Source organism: Chiloscyllium plagiosum, unplaced genomic scaffold, assembly GCF_037043375.1.
Source record: "Chiloscyllium plagiosum isolate Xiang-an unplaced genomic scaffold, Cpla_swu_hap1 HiC_scaffold_8, whole genome shotgun sequence".
Lineage (NCBI taxonomy): Eukaryota > Metazoa > Chordata > Chondrichthyes > Orectolobiformes > Hemiscylliidae > Chiloscyllium > Chiloscyllium plagiosum.
In genome coordinates, this window is record NW_028270146.1 from 55,404,730 (window position 1) to 55,424,459 (window position 19,730).

Below are 19,730 nucleotides of genomic sequence, written 5' to 3' on the forward strand. Positions count from 1 at the left end.
ATAACAGACACCAAGAAAATGAACATTTACTTTGCACAGAGACCTGGGGGATGCTTTGAACATGATGGAGTCAATGTAAGACTTCCTCATCCCCTAGGACCAGCAGTCCATGACACCAGATCATGCGGGTCTCATCTAAGGTTGCTGAAAAATTTCCAAAAGTTATCAACCACGTTAAAGCACTCTCAACTGCCTGAGGAATACCCAGCACTGGTCCTCACCCTTAACAATTTCTCCTTTGAATCCTCCCACTTTCTCCAGACCAAAGGGGTAGCCATGGGCACACGTATGGGCCCCAGCTATGCCTGTCTCTTTGTTGGCTACGTAGAGCAGTTGATCTTCCGTAATTACACCGGCACCACTCCCCACCTCTTCCTCCGCTACATTGATGACTGCATTGGCGCCACCTCGTGCTCCCGCGAGGAGGTTGAGCAATTCATCAACTTCACCAACAGATTCCACCCTGACCTTAAATTTACCTGGACCATCTCTGACACCTCCCTCCCCTTCCTGGACCTCTCCATCTCCATCAGTGACGACCGACTTGACACTGACATTTTCTACAAACCCACCGACTCCCACAGCTACCTGGATTACACCTCTTCCCACCCTACCTCTTGCAAAAATGCCATCCCGTATTCCCAATTCCTCCGCCGTATCTGCTCCCAGGAGGAGCAGTTCCACCATAGAACACACCAGATGGCCTCCTTCTTTGGAGACCGCAATATCCCTTCCCACGTGGTTAAAGATGCCCTCCAACGCATCTCATCCACATCCCGCACCTCCGCCCTCAGACCCAACCCCTCCAACCGCAACAAGGACAGAACGCCCCTGGTGCTCACCTTCCACCCTACCAACCTTCGCATAAACCAAATCATCCGCCGACATTTCCGCCACCTCCAAACAGACCCCACCACCAGGGATATATTTCCCTCCCCACCCCTCTCTGCCTTCCGCAAAGACCGTTCCCTCCGTGACTACCTGGTCAGGTCCACGCCCCCCTACGACCCACCCTCCCATCCTGGCACTTTCCCCTGCCACCGCAGGAACTGTAAAACCTGTGCCCACACCTCCTCCCTCACCTCCATCCAAGGCCCTAAAGGAGCCTTCCACATCCATCAAAGTTTTACCTGCACATCCACTAATATCATCTATTGTATCCATTGCTCCCGATGCGGTCTCCTCTACATTGGGGAGACTGGGCGCCTCCTAGCAGAGCACTTTAGGGAACATCTCCGAGACACCCGCACCAATCAACCAAATCGCCCCGTGGCTCAACATTTCAACTCCCCCTCCCACTCTGCCGAGGATATGGAGGTGCTGGGCCTCCTCCACCGCCGCTCCCTCACCACCAGACGCCTGGAGGAAGAACGCCTCATCTTCCGCCTCGGAACACTTCAACCCCAGGGCATCAATGTGGATTTCAACAGTTTCTTCATTTCCCCTTCCCCCACCTCATCCTAGTTTCTAACCTCCAGCAACTCGATCCCCTGACTTGTCCGGACTTGTCCGACCTGCCCAGCTCCTTTTCCACCTATCCACTCCACCCTCTCCTCCCTGACCTATCACCTTCATCTCCTTCCCCACTGACCTATTGTACTCTATGCTACTCTCTCCCCACCCCCACCCTCCTCTAGCTTATCTCTCCACGCTTCAGGCTCTCTGCCTTTATTCCTGATGAAGGGCTTTTGCCCGAAACGTCGATTTTGCCTGTCCTCGGATGCTGCCTGAATTGCTGTGCTCTTCCAGCACCACTGATCCAGACTATAGGAAGAATGTCAAGGATCTTCTCCACTCTGCCAGGTTAAGTCCCAGTATCTTCTCCCTGATACCTCAAACATACTCAATTTCTGCTACTGTACCCACCTCCAAACACAACTCATGCTCTACGACTCTCTACTGCCTACAACATCTTCCCCTGTTTGTTCTATACACTCACACCACTGACCCTGCATGCCCTCTCCACTGCAAACAGTAATTGATTTGCCATCAACTCTAATCTTCTGTAATAACTGGTCCTCCTTCACTCCATGAGGAAAACAGCCCAAAACTTTACAGACGGATGGTCTGCTGCTGCTATTCAGCTCCTCACCACTTATCCAGAAAGGATCTTGACTCCGACCATGTGCTGAAACTCGTGAGCGAAAACCATGTCCCCGAATTGATGGAGAACTGCAGTAACATAATCCGGAGATCTCTGGTTGAAGGAGGCGAAGTGCAAAAAAGGCAAGGTAAAGGATTCTCTGAGCATTCAGGAATGCTCAGAGAGAGTTAGCACTGTGGAAGCAAGTGAAGAGCTTGGAGGTTCTGCCTAGTCCAGTCCAGGAGCTGAGTGCACAGCACTGGGTCAGCATGTCCTTGCTGCAGCATGACAATTGATAACTGCGGCACATCAAGTTGCAGAATTAAAGTGCAGAAGCATCTTGTAAATGAAATGGAGATGCATGCAAGGATTCTCAAAGGCTGGCGCATGTCAGACACCAAATTCTGTGGATGTTGGGTTCCTGAGGTCAATGCTCATGGAGCATAACTTGAAATGTTGGTGCTCAGTTTCCAGCATGCGGTGGGCTGAATCTGCCTCATTTCCTTGTTAAATTTTCCAGGCCAAGTTTGTTTGGCAAGATGGAAGATGAGGTGAGGAGGACTGTTAACAACGAGTTTAACAAGCAATAATGATTGTCAAATGCAACTCACTGCTGTCCAGTGAGGACCTTGCAAAGCCACTTGTGAAAAGCATGGAGGTGGAAGTTGCACTCGACATTGAGATGTGCCTTGCTGCACTTGCTGTCCAATTCTACCACATATCTTGCCTTGGTCCACATCTCTCAGACCCTTATGGGATTCTGCCCTACGAGAACAATTTTCACCTAACTATGATCCCTTTCTTTAGCATGAACAAAGTGGTAATGGTAAGAATACCTTTGTCCAAACAACACAACCAATGTATAAACTTGAAGTTCACTTAGTCAACATATACAAGAAAACTACTTTAACAGCATGATGATACTCAGAACTGCTTAAACAAGATGATTAAATTACTGTTTTTAGGGCCTTTTTTTGACTTTTGACCTTAGCTATAATGATATTTATCCAAACAGAGATAGCAAGTCAAAATAAAGCCCTCTAAATAACTACCAATCAAATAAAAGACATAATATCATGAATAATCATACTTATTTCAATTGTTAATTAACATTAAACTAACTTGAGAAAGAACCCCTTTACTAAATTAATTTTGTGATGTTGTGAAACTTGAAAGGGTTCAGAAAAGATTTACAAGGGAGTTGCCAGGGTTGGAGGATTTGAGCTATAGGGAGAGGCTGAATAGGCTGGAGCTGTTTACCCTGGGAATGTCAGAGGTGGAGGGATGACCTTATAGAGGTTTATAAAATCATGAGGGGCATGGATAGGATAAATAGACAAAGTATTTTCCCTGGAGTGGGGGAATCCAGAACTTGAGGGCATAGGTTTAGGGTGAGAGGGGAAAGATATAAAAGAGACCTAATAGTATGTGTATGGAATGAGCTGCTAGAGGAAGTGCTGGAGGCTACTACAATTGCATCATTTAAAAGGCATCTGGATAGGTATAGGAATAGGAAGGGTTTGGAGGGATATGGGCCAGATGCTGGCAGGTGGGACTAGATTGGGTTGGGATATCTGGTTGGCATGGACAAGTTGGTCCGAAAGGTCTGTTTCCGCACTGTACATCACTATGACTCTATAATTTTACACTGTTTACTGGGGAGCTAGCAAAAAAATAAGTGTTGTCTCTGTTTTGCATCCATGCTTCAGAGGCCTGGCTCAAGGGAAGCTGGACATTACACATTTGTAAATTCTTTGAATCAAGATATATTTAGACTTTTGAGGAAGACAGAGCATTGAGGACTGTGGTTAGATATTTGTAATTCATTTAACGGATCTGCTATTCTCATGAAAGAAGAGCCCAACTTTGCTCTGGTGATGGCTGCATTCTGTACCCAGATGTACAGTGCAAAGGCCCTTCATTTCATTTCTCATTCTAGCTTCCATGGTGGGATATTTATTCAACATTTGTGCTATCAAAACAGGGATAAATAAACACTTATAAATCTCTATTGAGCAGATGCAGGATATAACTCAAAATTTGTAAAGGTTCATCTGCAGTTATCTCAACAAAGGAAAATTGGTTGTCTCACTGACAGAAGGACTCGGATGCTAGAGAGAGCTCACAGAAAAGGTTTACCAGGATGTTGCCTGATCTTTAGGGTTTTAGATATGAGGACCAGGTGGATAAACGCAGATTGTTTTCACTGGAAAGACTGAGGCTGAGGAGTGACCTGATAGAGATCTATATCTGCTCTCCCGCTCACCACCCCCCCCCACCTCCCCCCCCCAACCACCCCCCCCCCCCCCAACCACCACCACCACCACCAGAGTGGAGAGGTTAATCACAGAAGAGCACAGGTTCAAGGTGAAAGGGGGAAAGTTTAGATGAGAATGTTTCACACAGAGAGTGGTAAGTGCCTGGAATGCACTGCCAATGGAGGTAGTGGTCATAGGCCCTTTAGTAATATTTAAGGCTTATCTTGATAGACATGAACAGGAGGAGACCAGAGGGATAGAAGCTGCACATGAGAAATAAGTAATGGATCTAAATAAAGGAATAGGAATCAGCACAGGCTTGGTGGGCCAAAGGGCCTGTTCTTGTGCGTATTGTATTACTGTATTTAAAGATAAAATACGGAAATTTTGCTGATGTACTTTTGAACTTTAAAATCTTTAAAATAATTATGCCACAAAAGTTCTCTCATTCATTTAGACCTTTAGCTGGTTCTGCATTGAATTATTTTAAAAAATTCATTCATGGGTAGTGGGCACTGCTGGCTGGGCTCACATTTCTTGCCTGTTCATAATTGCCCTTGAGAAGGTGGGGGGGAACTGCCTTGATCCGTTGCAATCCATTCAAGTTACAATACTTTAGAAAGGGAGTTCCAGGATATTGAAGGAATCATAGAATCCCTACAATGCAGATAGAGGCCATTCGGACCATTGAGTCTGCACAAACCCTCTGAAGAGCATTCTTCATAACCCTACATTTATCATGGCTAGCTCACCTAGCCTACATATCCCCAGACACCATGGGAAATTTGGAATGGTCAATCCACCTAACCTGCACATCATTAAGACTGTGGCAAGAAACCAGAGCACTAGCAGAAATCCATGCAGACATAGACAGAACTCCACACAGAGAGACACCCAAGTCTGGAACTGGACCCAAGTCCCTGGTGATATGAGGCAGCAGTGCTAACCATTGAGCCACTGTGCCACTCTAGTCTCAACAGCTACAATTTACTGCTACATATGCATTAAACAACTTAAACATTTACACTTGAAGACTGCGTAGTATCAATGACACTATGTGGAGCTGGGAGCAGAAATAATCTTGCACTGCCGATATTTGCAATCTTCCTGAACTAGAACTTTAAAAGAATAGCTTTAAAAGGTCATTTCCTTTCTGACTTCTCATATAACAATTCTGTGCATGTTTACAAGACACATTCAGTGCCATGTGTTTGCTGAAACAGTGTCAGGAGAGCAAGTGGTCACCCAGGTAGGAACTCAGAAATAATACTAATCATCACACAATGGTGTGGTTTTTCCTGAAGAGGTATTTTAAGTCATCTAAACTTATGAGGACAATAATATAGAATAATGTAGACTAATAAAAAGGATCCAAGAAGCTAATGCATTCTTCTTTCAGATTTGCATATTAGAATTGCTATTTTAAAGATGTATTAGTTTGCATTAGCAAGCATAATTCAGATTGCCTGAAAAAAAATGAATTGGTTCAAGCACAAATTCATGCTTTTCAAAATAAAATTAAGTTAGTTATGCAAGTAATCAGCATTTAATTCCTTTATTTCCTGATTCCCCACATCTCAAAAAGGTTTCCATGTGTGCTCAAATACCACTGAACAGCCGTGTTTATATCATGATTATAGCATACATGTCCACATCTAGATTCCCTCTAGTATAGAATTGTAGACTGATGCAATTCATCAATAGGTAGGAAGTTGGCAATAAATTCTAGAACATATCTTACGATCAGACTGGAGGTCAAAAATTCATTGTTTCGCCCCTAACTGCTTATCTTTTTTGTATACAGCACACTTTTACAGACCTGATCCTGGAGTAATTAAAGGTCCTTCCAACTCTAGTGTCTCATCTTCACCTTGGTCTTTTTCTTCAGTTTTTCGCTTTTTCTTCTTTGTTGGATCTTTAGGTTTTCTCAAGAGAGAGAGTTCTTCAGGATGCCTTATATCTGTTAGAATAGATAAGTAATATACAAGATAATTGGGAGTGGTTAAGACATTAAGTAAATCAGTGACAAATAATGCTCATTATAATAAAAACTCAAAACGAAGTTTGTAGATCAAAGTATAGAAATCCGAGGAACAAGCCATAAGAATTTCATGATGATGCCAAATCTGTTTAGCATTTCTAAACACATTTAGAGGTTTCGTAATACTGGAATCTTTCCCAAGTGACCAGTAAAATGGCAATGTCAATGAAAGAACAGCACTGTAATCATAAGACCCAAATTTGAATCCAGTCCCGACCAAGAGATAGGCATACCCTTTAAGATGTGCTCACTGAGCCCATATACATAGATTCAGTTCAGTTCTTAGTAGTTAAAAAACAAATTAAACCATAAAGTATACTTAAAGAAATCAATGTAATTTGAACAGAAAATCTGTAAAATTATAACAGCCCCAGGTATGCAAGCAAAATGCTTTGGGATTAGATAAAATCCAAATGTAGGGAGTAGTGCAGAAGACTCAAAATCTGTAGCTGTCATGGCAAAACAAAACTCACAGCGAAAACAGAGAGATAATGACAAGTTGGACTGAAATACAAACATGAAACATGAAATTAATACAATGAATGCTCTGAATAGCTTATTACTAAAAATGAATAAGAGGTCAATTCAGAGCATTGTTATTGATGAAGTCAGGTTTTAGTTAAGGACAAAAACACATGTTTGAGGAAGTTAAAAATAATTCAATCAGGGTCCCAGGTGTGCTGACCAATCTAAGCTAAGATAGCTGTTTTGTCAGAATAGAGCAGAGCAAGGCAATGGGTTAGTGATGACTTGCCCAACTAGAAACCCAAAGGGTGGCACAGTGGTTCCCACTGCTGCCTCACAGTCCCAGGGATTAATCCCATCTTGACTGACTGTTTGTGGAGTTTGCACATTCTTCCTGTATCTGCATGGGTTTCTGCTAGGTGCTCTAGTTTCCTCCCATAGCATGGATTAGCCATGTTAAACTATCCCATAATGACTAGGAATGTGCAGGTTAGGTAGATTAGCCATAGTTAATGCAGGGTTATGGGAATAGGATTGGGGCCGGGGCTGGGTCTGAATGGGAAACTCTCTGGAGGGTCGGTGCAGATTTGATATACCCAATGGCCTCTTCACACACTGTAGGATTCTATGATTCAAAGACCAATGGTAATATTAAGGGGAGATCTAATAGAAACTTACAAGATAATACATGGCTTGGAGAGGGTGGACGCTAGGTAATTGTTTCCGTTAGGCGAGGAGACTAGGACCCGTGGACACAGCCTTAGAATTAGAGGGGATAAATTCAGAACAGAAATGCGGAGACATTTCTTCAGCCAGAGAGTGGTGGGGCCTGTGGAATTCATTGCCACAGAGTGCAGTGGAGGCTGGGACGCTAAATGTCTTCAAGGCAGAAATTGATAAATTCTTGATGTCACAAGGAATTAAGGGCTACGGGGCGAATGCGGGTAAGTGGAGTTGAAATGCCCATCAGCCATGATTGAGTGGGCCGAATGGCCTTACTTCCGCTCCTATGTCTTATGGTAATGGTCTGGGGATCTGGGTTAGAAACCCACCATAGCAGATAGTGTAAACTGAACTTTAGACTTTTAATCCCAGATTTCTCTTATGTCATCCAAGAAAAATGTTGATTGTTGTAATAACCCATCTATTAATTATTGTTCTTGAGGGAAGAAAACGTCTTATCCTTACCTGCTCTGGCCTACATGTGATTCCAAACCCACAGCAATGTGGGTTGACTGTCACTTGCCCTCTGAAATGGCCTAGTAATCCATTCAGTTGCACAACTGCTATGAAGTCTAAAAGGTACGAATCTTGTCAGACCATCGGGCATCAATCTTGGCATCAGAAACAACAATGTCAAACTCAGACATATTGACACTGTAAAGTTCCCCTAAAAACATCTGGGGGTAGCGCCAAAACTTAGTGCTGCCACACAGGCTAATTAAGCTACACCCTGATAGGTACAATTCATAAGTATGACATTCAGGCAAGACCATCGACACATGTCTTATCTCAGTTCTGATTGGGAACAGGTTCAAGCTGATTAGCCGCTTTTAAATGGTGAATGCTGAGTTAATTCAAGATAACAGAAGATGACAGGCCAGTAAACCAGGCAGTGGATCACAACTTAAGCAGTGAAGAAAGAAAATCCAATATCTGGGTTGGAAACCAAATGAAATAGGCATATGTAGCAGAACATGAGGTGCAAAAAAACTTTTCATGGAGGTGGAGGCCCTCTTAAAAATGTATAATATTTGTTAAACAAAAAAGCCTAGACCTGCAAAATCTGGAAAATCCAAAACCAGAAATTGCTGGAGAAACTCAACAGGTTTTGGCAGCATCTGTAGAGAGAAAGCCAAATCAATGTTTCAGTTTTAACTTCAGTGACCCTTCTTCACAGTTCTGATAAATTTCTGCAGCAATTTCTGGTTTTGGTACAATATTAGGTGTTCTCAGAAATGATTGAAACTTTGCAAGACATTTTGACACAATATTGAAAGATTCCTTGGCTGTTGTAAACTTTGAGAAAGTCTACTGTAACCATTTGTGATCATGTTAACACGGCTATGATTCACACAGCTATGACACATCCCCCAAAAAGAAATCCACAATGGCAAAGCTTCAAATTTCAGTAATACTATTTTGGAAACCTTGAGCAGTGCCATCAAGTCTTCAAAGTATACAAAAGTATGCAAAAGGTTTTGTGAGCAGGTATTCAGGGGCAGATATTTGGAAAACTGTGCATACATTTAAAAGTACAGTAACAGATGGAACCTGGATTCAGCTGTCCCATTGCACATTTCTCACAGATTCATTTTTTTGCAAATGAGGAATGAGACTGGGGCAAGATTCACACGAAAAGGAAAGCTTAACCCAGCAGGGCAATTTAAACCTAGATCCAGGTTCAAATAAACCCTACTTTGACCATTTCAAGGGCTTCAAACTCTAATGTGGATCATGACTTGAAGGAATAGACATAAAATGCTCTTGGGAGGACATGAAGATCTTCTGAAATCCCTACTCTGTAAAACTTTCAAACAAACATCAAAGAAATGCTGCAGCTATCTGTCACAAAGTCTCTTAAAAAAACTCTGCTGGGAGCTTTGAATGAAGACTTAATGTTGGAGAAATTTGCCCAATGGGTTACAGATCACAAAACACAGCTCAAAGTGAAATTGACGAACAGTTTATTGCAAGCAATATCGCTGGACAAGAAGTTGACTAGGCTGACACAGAACTGACAGTCTGCACCGGTAGATGAGATTTATCCTCCCAGAGCTGAGGATGAGACCAGTTTTATAGTAAGGCTGCACAATGACACTGATTAAGAAATGGGAAACTACAACGTTTCTGGAAATGGAGCAATTTAGTTGCAAGGATGCTAATTGGAAAACAGTTTATTGAATGAATGTCCTGTTCCTTCACACAATGCAACACCCTGACAGTATCATGGTTTCATTCATCTTCACAGGTAGGTGTTAAAGTCTCTTCTAAAGTGGTGAGGTGCTTCCATTGTCCTGTTCCTTGAGCATGTCTTTGCTGGTGCCTGCCTGTCTGTCCTGCTCTTTGTGTGGCTTGGTATTGCTGGGTTATGAAATTGCCCTTAGGGCTTTGACATATCTGTGGTGCTCCGTCATGTCCATGGGAGCTTACAGTGTATTCCTCTTGTCTGCGTGTGGTCTGATCCAGCTTGTGAGCTGCTCGGGAATTCTGGGTGTTCTGGTACAGTTTGGCCAATTTTGCTTTTATGGGCCTATAGTGGGTTAGCAAATCTTTTCCCATACATATCATCATTCACAAGATGAGGCATCACTAGCTAGGCCAGCCTTTATTGCCTACCCCTAAATGCTCTTGAAGTAGTGGTAGTTAACTGCTATCTTGAATATCTGCAGTTCCTAGGATGTAGGTACACCCACAGTGCTGTTCTGAAGGATGTTCCAGGATTTTGATTGCATAACAAATGAAAACCTCAAGTTAGTTTGGCTATGGAACAATTAAGATTAAATGTAATAGTTTCAATTTCAGAATAACCCCTCCCTAACTAATCATTTTCCCTCCATCTATTCTTTTTGAGTGATCTTATATTTTGTGCACCTAATAGTATCCTACGAGTAAGTGACAAAACCACACAAACATAATGCAGGACATTTGTGCATATTTCTATACTTTGTAGATACTTTCTCCTTCATCCATCCACCTAATCCATTCGGCAGAATGAATTATTGTTGAGGCACACATCCAAAGGGCTGAACTACAAAACATCACACTCCTCTGGTATAATACAATGTCAGTATTATTTCTTTGCATATGCTTTCTCTATCCCATTGGTTATACAGGACATGAACATGTCCCACACTGATAAACTGTGTCCTCTACACTGCTCATCAGGATGCATATGCTGTACCTTATCCATTCCTAACTTCATTCTACCTTCACCCAAACAAATGTCCCGTACTGACACAAAATCCTGTTCATAAACTTGATTTTCAGCATAATTTTACACAAAATTGATTGAGTTTTTAAATTTCATTCCCTCAACTATGCTGGTCAAAACCACTGTGAATCTAGTCTTCATGTTATGTGGTTTTCACAAGAACAATTGAACCTTTTCACTCCACACTATTGTTTGGCTGCCGGGTCTATCATAATTCATGACCATTTCATCCATATTGCTGATTTGACACAACAGATTTTCATTTTTTTCTACCCATGTCTGAAGATGAATCGCTGAAGACAGAATTTTAGCATCAAGGTAATTATTGGAGTCTCAGAGCAATCTTGCTCTTCTGCTGCAATAATAGATACAGGTAGTTCTCCTATAGCACTGTAGTTCCGCTCCAGTGAAACCTTGCTTAATAGAAAATCGCTCAATAGAAATAATGGGAGCAGAACAGCAAAACAAAAAAAAAAATCACTCAATCGCTCAAAAATCACCCAAAAGCATAACACTATAACTCACTTAGTTTAAGAGGCAGTCATTAGTTTAATTTTTGAGATGAAGCTGCTCAATGTATAGTACCTCTCATGCTCTGACAGCAGCTGGCATCAACATATGTGCAGAACTATGTGTGCAAAATGATCGCCGCTGGAATCACGTTATAGCACAGCCTGAATGAAGGTTTAAATAATACTTATTAACAAAAGTAAAAGTAAATTTAACACATCACATTGAAAAAAATATTGTTAATGCAGGGACAGAGGTAATCATCAGCACCACCTTCAGGTGCAGTTGTGGTGGCAGAAGTGGATGGCTGTGGTTCATTGTCTTCCGACTGTTTCTTGTGGGTTGGTTTAAAAGAAAGACATCCAGTATTTGCTGCTTTGCCCTTTTTCTTCTGCCTTGAAGAAGCTGTTCATAGGGTTCCAGATGATATCCTACTGAATGAACTATTACCCTGCTGCATTCTGCATTGCAATCATTGTCCTCCAAGAGCTGCAGCTGCCTCTCAATTTCCCTCAGGATAGAAGACAAAAGGGAGAAGTGGAAAGCTGTTCTGGTGTTGCATCCGAGACTTCATCTTTTCCACCCATCTCCATTTCCCCCTCAAGAATATTCTTGTCTCAGAGAAAGAGTAATGAACATTCATTAGTTTAATTTTTGAGATGAAAGTGCTCAATGTATAGTACCTCTCATGCTCTGATGGCTGTTGACATCGGCACATACACAGAACAAAGTGCACAAAACGACTGCTGCTGGAATCAAGCTACTATGAACAGAGGTAACTGTTCTCGAAAATATCATTTCCTAATTCTTCAGCGACGTTACAGCCAAATTTCACTGCTGAAACTAGTTTTATAAGAGAACTACCTGTATTTTCTTTCCATAAAGTAGCTACACTAACCAGCTGTTGCTCTGCAATATTTGCTGGACTTTGGATTGGATTTGAACAATTTACATTCATTGCTGTTCACGCAATAATTAAGCTAATGGAAGGATTTCAGAACACAAAATTTTATTTTGTAATAAAATGATTCTGAAGATTAGTGGCCAGTCCCTGTACTAATGAGGTACTTGGTCTTGGACAGCTCCCATGGAGTGGATTGTTTCAAGTTCCATTTTTGCACCCGATATTCATTTAATTCCCTCACTGCAGCATACCACAAATCAGCAAATGTTATAGTTACTTAACGTTTCAAACGAATTTCAGACTTCATTCATTTTCATTGGAAGACTTATTTTCCCTTGTCACTCCCCATGTAGAGTCTACTCTTTGTCATAAGATTATGAGTCTTCTTAAGTCAGCCTATGTTGTTCCCCAATTCCTTATACCCAGTTACACCTGGGATTATGTACACAGTTTTGGTCTCCTTATCCAGGGCAGGATTTCTAGATAAGGGCATGCACTCGATGGTTTACCAGACTGATTTTTGCAATGATAGGATTGGTGTGGGCCATATTCATTGGTGTGTGCGCGTGCAGTAGGTGCCTCTGAAATTCTAACTGGACTTGACAGGATCAACACAAAGGATTGTCTCAATGGCTGGAAAGTCCAGAACTGAGAGTCTAAGGATATGGACTAAGCCATTTTGGATTGAGGCGAGGAGAAATGTCTTCACCCAGAGTATTAAAGCCTGTAGAATTGTCTACCAAAGCAACTAGTTGGGCCAAAGTATTGAATGTTTTCAAGTGTTAAGATGATGCTCTTAAGAGTAAAGGGATTGAAGGGTATGGGGAAAAATGATCAGGTACTTAGTTGGATCATCAGTCATAGTGAATGGTAGAACAGGCTCCAAGAGCCAAATGGCTTGCTCCTGCTTTCATTTTCTTGTTTCTATTATCAACTCCAGTTATGAAATACATGCAAAGTACTGAAGTCAGGCGAATGGTAACAGCTTATAATTAATTACATTAAAAACCTTTCAAACAATTAAGTTAAGGTATTTCACAGAAGGCCTATCAAATACAATTTGACCATGAATCTCATAAGTGAAAAATTCAGGAGGAAGCTCTAGCATTAAACTTAGATTCATAGTAGAATGGAGAAACAAAATTGGAAGGAGGAAGCAGTATGAGGAAAGGTGTATAGATAGCTGATGTTAAAAATGTCCAATCAGGAACACATTACACATGCGATTCTGAACAATATTTAATTGGGTCACAAAGATTTAAAGAATCCAATTTTTTTTCTAACACTGCATTTCAGAAAAAGCTATTCTGGGTTTTATTCTTGCCAAAAGATTGCCACCTTGCTTCAACTTTAGGAGGAGGCTGACAGAGAAACAATAGTAAAATACGGAAATCATTAACTTAAACAGCCATCAAGTCAATCACAATATTTAAGAGGTCATTAGATTGATATTTCAGAAGAGGTTGATAAAAAAAAGGATAGAGAAAAAGCTATGAAATGCAATTAGATAGCTCTGGTGTTGGTAAGGTTGCCAAATCTGTTTGTGTGCAGATTTGATCATGTGATATTTGATTATGAACTTTAAGTTGGATCTATTTTGGTAGCATTCACAAGTATGTCCATTAAATAATGATTGATTGAAATGATAACAAATTCAGGTGATTATATTTCAATGTTAACCAGAAGTCCAATTAAAAAACCTTCAAGAAAGCTAAATCACAGATATCGGACTTTAACTTGACCATGTAGGCAGCCTCAACTCTCCCAAAATGTAATTTTAAGAAAAGTGCACCACTGTACTTCAGAAATCTGTTGAGAGATGCAGAATGCGCAACATTAGCGATCACACATTATTAACAAAGTGACCAGTGTTGGATTAATTTCCTCCTCCGTATTTCTAATGAACAAGTTACTCGTGACTTGTAGTATGTTTTCTTTTCACAGCAAAATGAAGGTTAAGTTCCTGCTAAGTCTGATACTATATAATCCTAAAGGCAATAGCGCTTTTGGTTTTAACACACCATTGTAAAAATCTATGGCTGATTCTTCCATTTTTTTCATTGCCAGTTCTGTCAGGTTTCATAGAAGTGTCCCTCAATAAGACCTATGAGTACTTACCATATTTTACTAACCACCAACCCTGCCCCTATGATGCACTCCTCACCAGATTCTGGACCCTTTCCACTACCCACCATTCCTGGAAGAACCTGCCACTTCCTGGATAACCCACAAAAGACCAGCATTGCTGTTGTCTCCACCATCTTGAAAATGCTGCAGTATACCCAAATAAGCACTGGCACTCCAAAACATACCTACTCAGTGAAGTTATCAGACCTTGGCAACCTGTTCCGAGATCACCATCCAGGTCAGTGCCGGTTCCACAGTCTGAAGGAACAGCCAGCAGTGCTAAAAGAAATTCCAGAACCTTCCCCATTCTATTAGGGTAAATGCCTCTAACTCTCCTTTCCCTACTACTGTCTAGATTAGAGTGGTGCTGGAAAAGCACAGCTGGTCAGGCAGCATCCGTGGAGCAGGAAAATCAACATTTCGGGCAAAACCCCTTTATCAGGAATGAGGCAGGGAGCCTGCGGGGTGCAGAGATAAATGGGAGGGGGGGTGGGGCTTGGGAGAAGGTAGCTAAGAGTACAATGGGTGGATGGAGGTGGAGATGAAGGTGATAGGTCGGAGAGGAGGGTGGAGCGGATAGGTGGGAAGGAAGATGGGAGGTAGGGCAGGTCATGAGCATGGTGCTGAACTAGCAGGTTGGAACTGGGCTAAGAGTGGTGGGGGGGGGGTGGAAATGAGAAAACTGGTGAAGTCCACATTGATGCCCTGGTGTTGAAGTGTTCCGAGGCGGAAGATGAGGCGTTCTTTCTCCAGGCATTGGGTTGTGAGGGAGAGGCGGTGGAGGCGGCCTCGGACCTGCAGAGTGGGAGGGGGAGTTGAAATGTTCTGCCACAGGGTTGATTGGTGCAGGTGCTTCGGAGAGGTTTCCTAAAGCACTCTGCAAGAAGGCATCCAGTCTCCCCAATGTAGAGGAGACCGCATCGGGAGCAACGGATACAATAAATGACGTTGGTGGATGTGCAGGTGAAACTTTGATGGATGTGAAGACTCCTTTGGGGCCTTGGATTGAGGTGAGGGGGGGAGGTGTGGGCGCAGGTGGCAGGGGAAAGTGCCAGGAAGGGAGGGTGGGTTGTATCTAGCTCCCATCAAGGCTCATGCTCTGCCATTCTCTGTATGAACGCAAAATCTTCCCTTGCTTCCCCTGTCCCTATCTCAGGCCTCATAACACTAACCCTGCACTGCCTTTAATTCACCTAGGACTCCTCCCTAACTTTTGCATACGTGCACCAACAGCTATGCTATCCACTTCACCTCACTGAATCCCTTCTTTTCTCCTATTATAGGAGAAAGCACTCTATAATAGGGCAGAAAGAGCCACAATAGCTGAAGGGTTAGGGTTAGAGTAGAAGGGTACCTGACACTAGGCCAAATGTGGGAGGATTTCTAGCCTTTGCAGAAGACTAGGTCCACTCCTGTGGGAGTGTGACAACTGTATTCAACAACTGAGTATGTATCACTCTTCATTCCACTGCAACTCTCACATTAACCGTACTGTCAGTGTCATGCATTACACACACTTGTAACCATTGGCTATGGTGCCTTCTCTCTTGTACCATGCGAATACCAGAGGGATGGCCATGGTCCCAGCAAAGAAAGGGACTGCTCCCCCAGGAGCGATTTCCTTGACCTCAGAGGAAGACAATTCACAGAGAGGGAGCACTATCAGGGCTGGCTCCTGAAGCCTCCAACAGGTTAGATACTGATACCTTAGTGGGAACAATCAGGTTGCGAATGCTTCACAGCCCAAGCTGATGAGTATCTCACTGCGACAGCTCCACAGCTGGCTTATGAAGACTCACTAGGCTGCTGCTACAGCCCAGGTACTTGCACTGCCTCAGAAGGGATGATCCATGGAATCGGCAATCAGGGACTTCATCCAAATGAACAGGAACAGCAAATAGGAAAGTGGGAGGCAATGTGTCTCATAGCCCAAAGGATGCAGGACCACAGCTATGCTATGGGGACCCAGCTGTGATCGCTTGGCTGCCCCCACAGACAGGTTAGCAGTTGCCATGGAGAGCCAGGCTCAATGTCTGCTGGATTTGTGCAGAGATCTGCACTCTATCACCTCAGCCATTGGCCCTCAGGTCTGAAGGTATGACAATGGAGCTATGGCAAACCTCAAGCAATTCCAGCTGCCCCTTCATCACAAGGGGACAAAGTACACTGCCATAGAGTAAGATGCACACTCCCTTGAGTGAGGACCACCGACCAGCTTGGTTGTGTAACTGCGCTAATATGCAAGGCTATTAGCATGATTGTAGACTATGAGCATGATTGTAGTCATTACGAAGACAGCAAGTGAGCAGGCCAGAGATGCAGCAATGTCGAATCACCATTAGCCTGATGCCGGTCCCTGACTGTAGTGTCCTTGCAGAAGCCTTTCAGTGCTACTTATTGGTACATCCTGAAATGCAGGTCTCTACTTCCTAAGTGTCCTGCAAGCTGATTGAAGTAGTGCCATGAGGATTCTGAGAGGGTGGTAATTATCAAGTGCCAATATCTGTGGATGCGGATGGCATGTGGCTTGTGGCCAGCAATCATGCTCAGGAGATGTGTGTTGATTAAGATGGAGCCTCTTTGTAGACAGGAGAGAGCTGAAGTCGCTAGGAATCTGCTGACTTCAGTGCCTAGTTTATTCATGGCCGATGATCTGATGGAATGCTGATACTAAGTGTCGCAAGATCTGCACCTAATAATGTTGTTAACAAGCAATAATCCCCACTTTGCTGCTGGCTCGTGAGTATCTTCTCTTGATGACTGAAATGTAGTTAAAATTTGAAGTGAAACTTTGTCACATTTCTTATCCTTGCCCACATTGTTCAGGCTTTTATAAAAAGGTTCCACCCCTAGTGTTGAAATTGAGATGCACAAGATACAAAGACATTCTTGATTCAGTTCCACCAGTCAGAATAAGAAAGTATCAATATTAAAAAGTTACACTTGACATTGCAGATAATAATGCATTTTGAATACAATAAAAAAAATTTCAAAATTCATTGTGTGCAGTAAACCCCAATGAGATACGGTTGCTTTTTTAAAAATCTACTTTCATCTGAAATTGAACTAGTTTCTAATGGTATGTGACTTCTGTACAAGGACTTTGCTGATTCATTGCTAACGAATGGTCATATTTACATTGAGAGACATCATAATCCTTACAGTCTTTATAGTGACACTTAAGACGACAAGATGACTGCTGCAGTATCAAGCTATCTGGGAGATCCAAGTCAAAATACAAAGAATGGTATCCTGAAGATCCCAGTCTTGGATCCTTCCATGTATCCTATAGGAAACTTGAAAGGGTTCAGAAAAGATTTACAAGGATGTTGCCAGGGTTGGAGGATTTGAACTACATGGAGTGGATGAATAGGCTGGTGCTGTTTTGCCTGGAGCATCGGAGGCTGAGGGGTGACCTTATAGAGGTTTATAAAATCATGAGGAGCATGGATAGGGTGAACAGAAAAGGTCTTTTCCCTTGGTCTGAGAGTCCAGAACTAAAAGGGTTTAAGGTGAGAGGGGAAAGATATAAACGGGACTTAAGGGGCAACTTTTTCACACAGAGGGTAGTGCATGCATGGAATAAGCTGTCAGAGAAAGTGATGGAAGCTGGTATAGCTACAACAATTAAAAGGCATCTGGATGGGTATATGAACAGGAAAGGTTTAAAGGGATATAGGCCAAGTGCTGGCAAATGGGACTGGATTAGTTTCAGATATCTGGTCAGCATAGACGAGTTGGATGAAAGGGTCTGTTTCCATACTGTACATCTATGACTCTTATGTATAGCATCACTAATTCTGATTGGTCCAGGAGTGCCCCATTCAGCACAAATTCTACATTGGGCATTCAAATCATGCATAAATATTGGGTTTGCTGCAGTCAGCAAATTTGCATGTAGCTTCACAGCATCAGCTAAATCATTCAGGGAACTAGGATACCACCCGTGAGAGTTAGTGAAGAAGAAAAGGCAAAGTCCTTCTCTCAGTTCTCCAGTATCCTCACAGCTACACTCTACAAGTTCATGGCTCTCTGCAAGTAATGTTGTCAAACAGGAAGTTTGTCAAACAACAGCTGGAGTTCTTTACATAGCATCTGGAGTAGCCAGCAAACCACCATTTCCTGGGATTGAATCCTGCAAATATGGAATCCTTTGTTCATTAAACAGAGTCAACATAAACATACTACTTTTTGTTGAATATGAATGAAGCAGGAATTTAGTTTTTCCAAAGTGTGGCCAAAGTGCTAAGTAGAAAGTCACTATGTATCAAAATTATTAATTTACTTAAAACACTGTTGTTTTGAAACACTGAATTCAATGCTAAATGTTAGATTTGTTTTTACATTTCAGCACAAGCTAAATCTGGACAACTATTAAAAGGCAGCCAACTCAATCAATAATTGTTGTTTGTAAATAATTAGTTACTTCAAAAGGCTTTGAATCATGAATATATAGTATTTCGAAATGAAGTTGTTCACATGAAGGCAGTGATTAGAAGGCTCATATCATTCTTCATTGATCTGAAAAAAGGAAAAGTCCAAATTCCCCAAACATTAAGCAAAGCTTTGCCAATATTTAATTATTTCAAACAGAAACAGCACATTCTAAGGCCTCACAAAATTGGGTCTCAGATTGAATATTTCTGTTCAATTGAACTACTATGGAATCAAGAGCACTTCCAGTATTATCTGGTTAATTGGTATAAGGACCAGAAACAAAGGAAGTTTAAATCAGGTGATTTCCATTTGTTACAATGAAAAATTAAAATATAGCAAATGAGAAGCAAAGTTATTCAAATGTATTTTGTTAACAAAGTTTTTGAAAATTAGTATTTTGCCTTAAAGACGCGGATTGGGGGAAATTTGCCCCAAATGTCGAATGTCACTTTTCAAATCCAGTTCTAGCAAGTGTCTAGACATGACAGCCTGAATTTTGTAGTCAGCAACACAAAATCAGCACTCGCCACTCATTGCTCGTGCATATTTGCCCACAGACGTGTTAAGTTTTCATGTTGTGGTTTGTGGCAATTACAAGTGCAGAAACAGCACAAAATTCCTCTATAGAAAAGGAGACTTGTGTAAAATGGAAAGCAATGACATGTTTTCTCAATCAGAGTGAAGATTCCAAGATGCAGAGATTAACCATTTAGTGCACTGGCAGGTCTACCAGAAAGCCTGCTGTCACTCCCAAGGAACACGGGTGGGTTTGGCATCAAATTTGGACCGAAGCTTTCTGCACAGCTCGGAGCCCATTCTTTCCTGTCTGGAAGTGGCAGCTGACTCCACAACAATACCTTGGTCCCAATCTTGATGACTGCCTGACAGCCAATGACTCAGCTTTCACTGGGTAACTTCTGCTTCAGGCGCACAAAGTGTGTCAGTGGAAGCACAGACAGAGGCTACGAAAT

At 42.2% G+C, this 19,730-nt stretch overlaps 1 protein-coding gene across 6 annotated transcripts in view; it reads right to left on the reverse strand.

The window, feature by feature from the left end:
- The window catches only part of fermt2 (FERM domain containing kindlin 2), a 148,231-nt gene that overhangs the window by 73,147 nt on the left and 55,354 nt on the right, over nt 1-19,730 (reverse strand). For all 6 annotated transcript variants that reach the window (XM_043697670.2, XM_043697669.2, XM_043697668.2 and 3 more), the window contains exon 4: nt 6,161-6,301. In XM_043697670.2, the coding sequence (XP_043553605.2) occupies nt 6,161-6,301 (141 nt within the window). The remainder of the gene's footprint in view (nt 1-6,160; nt 6,302-19,730) is intronic.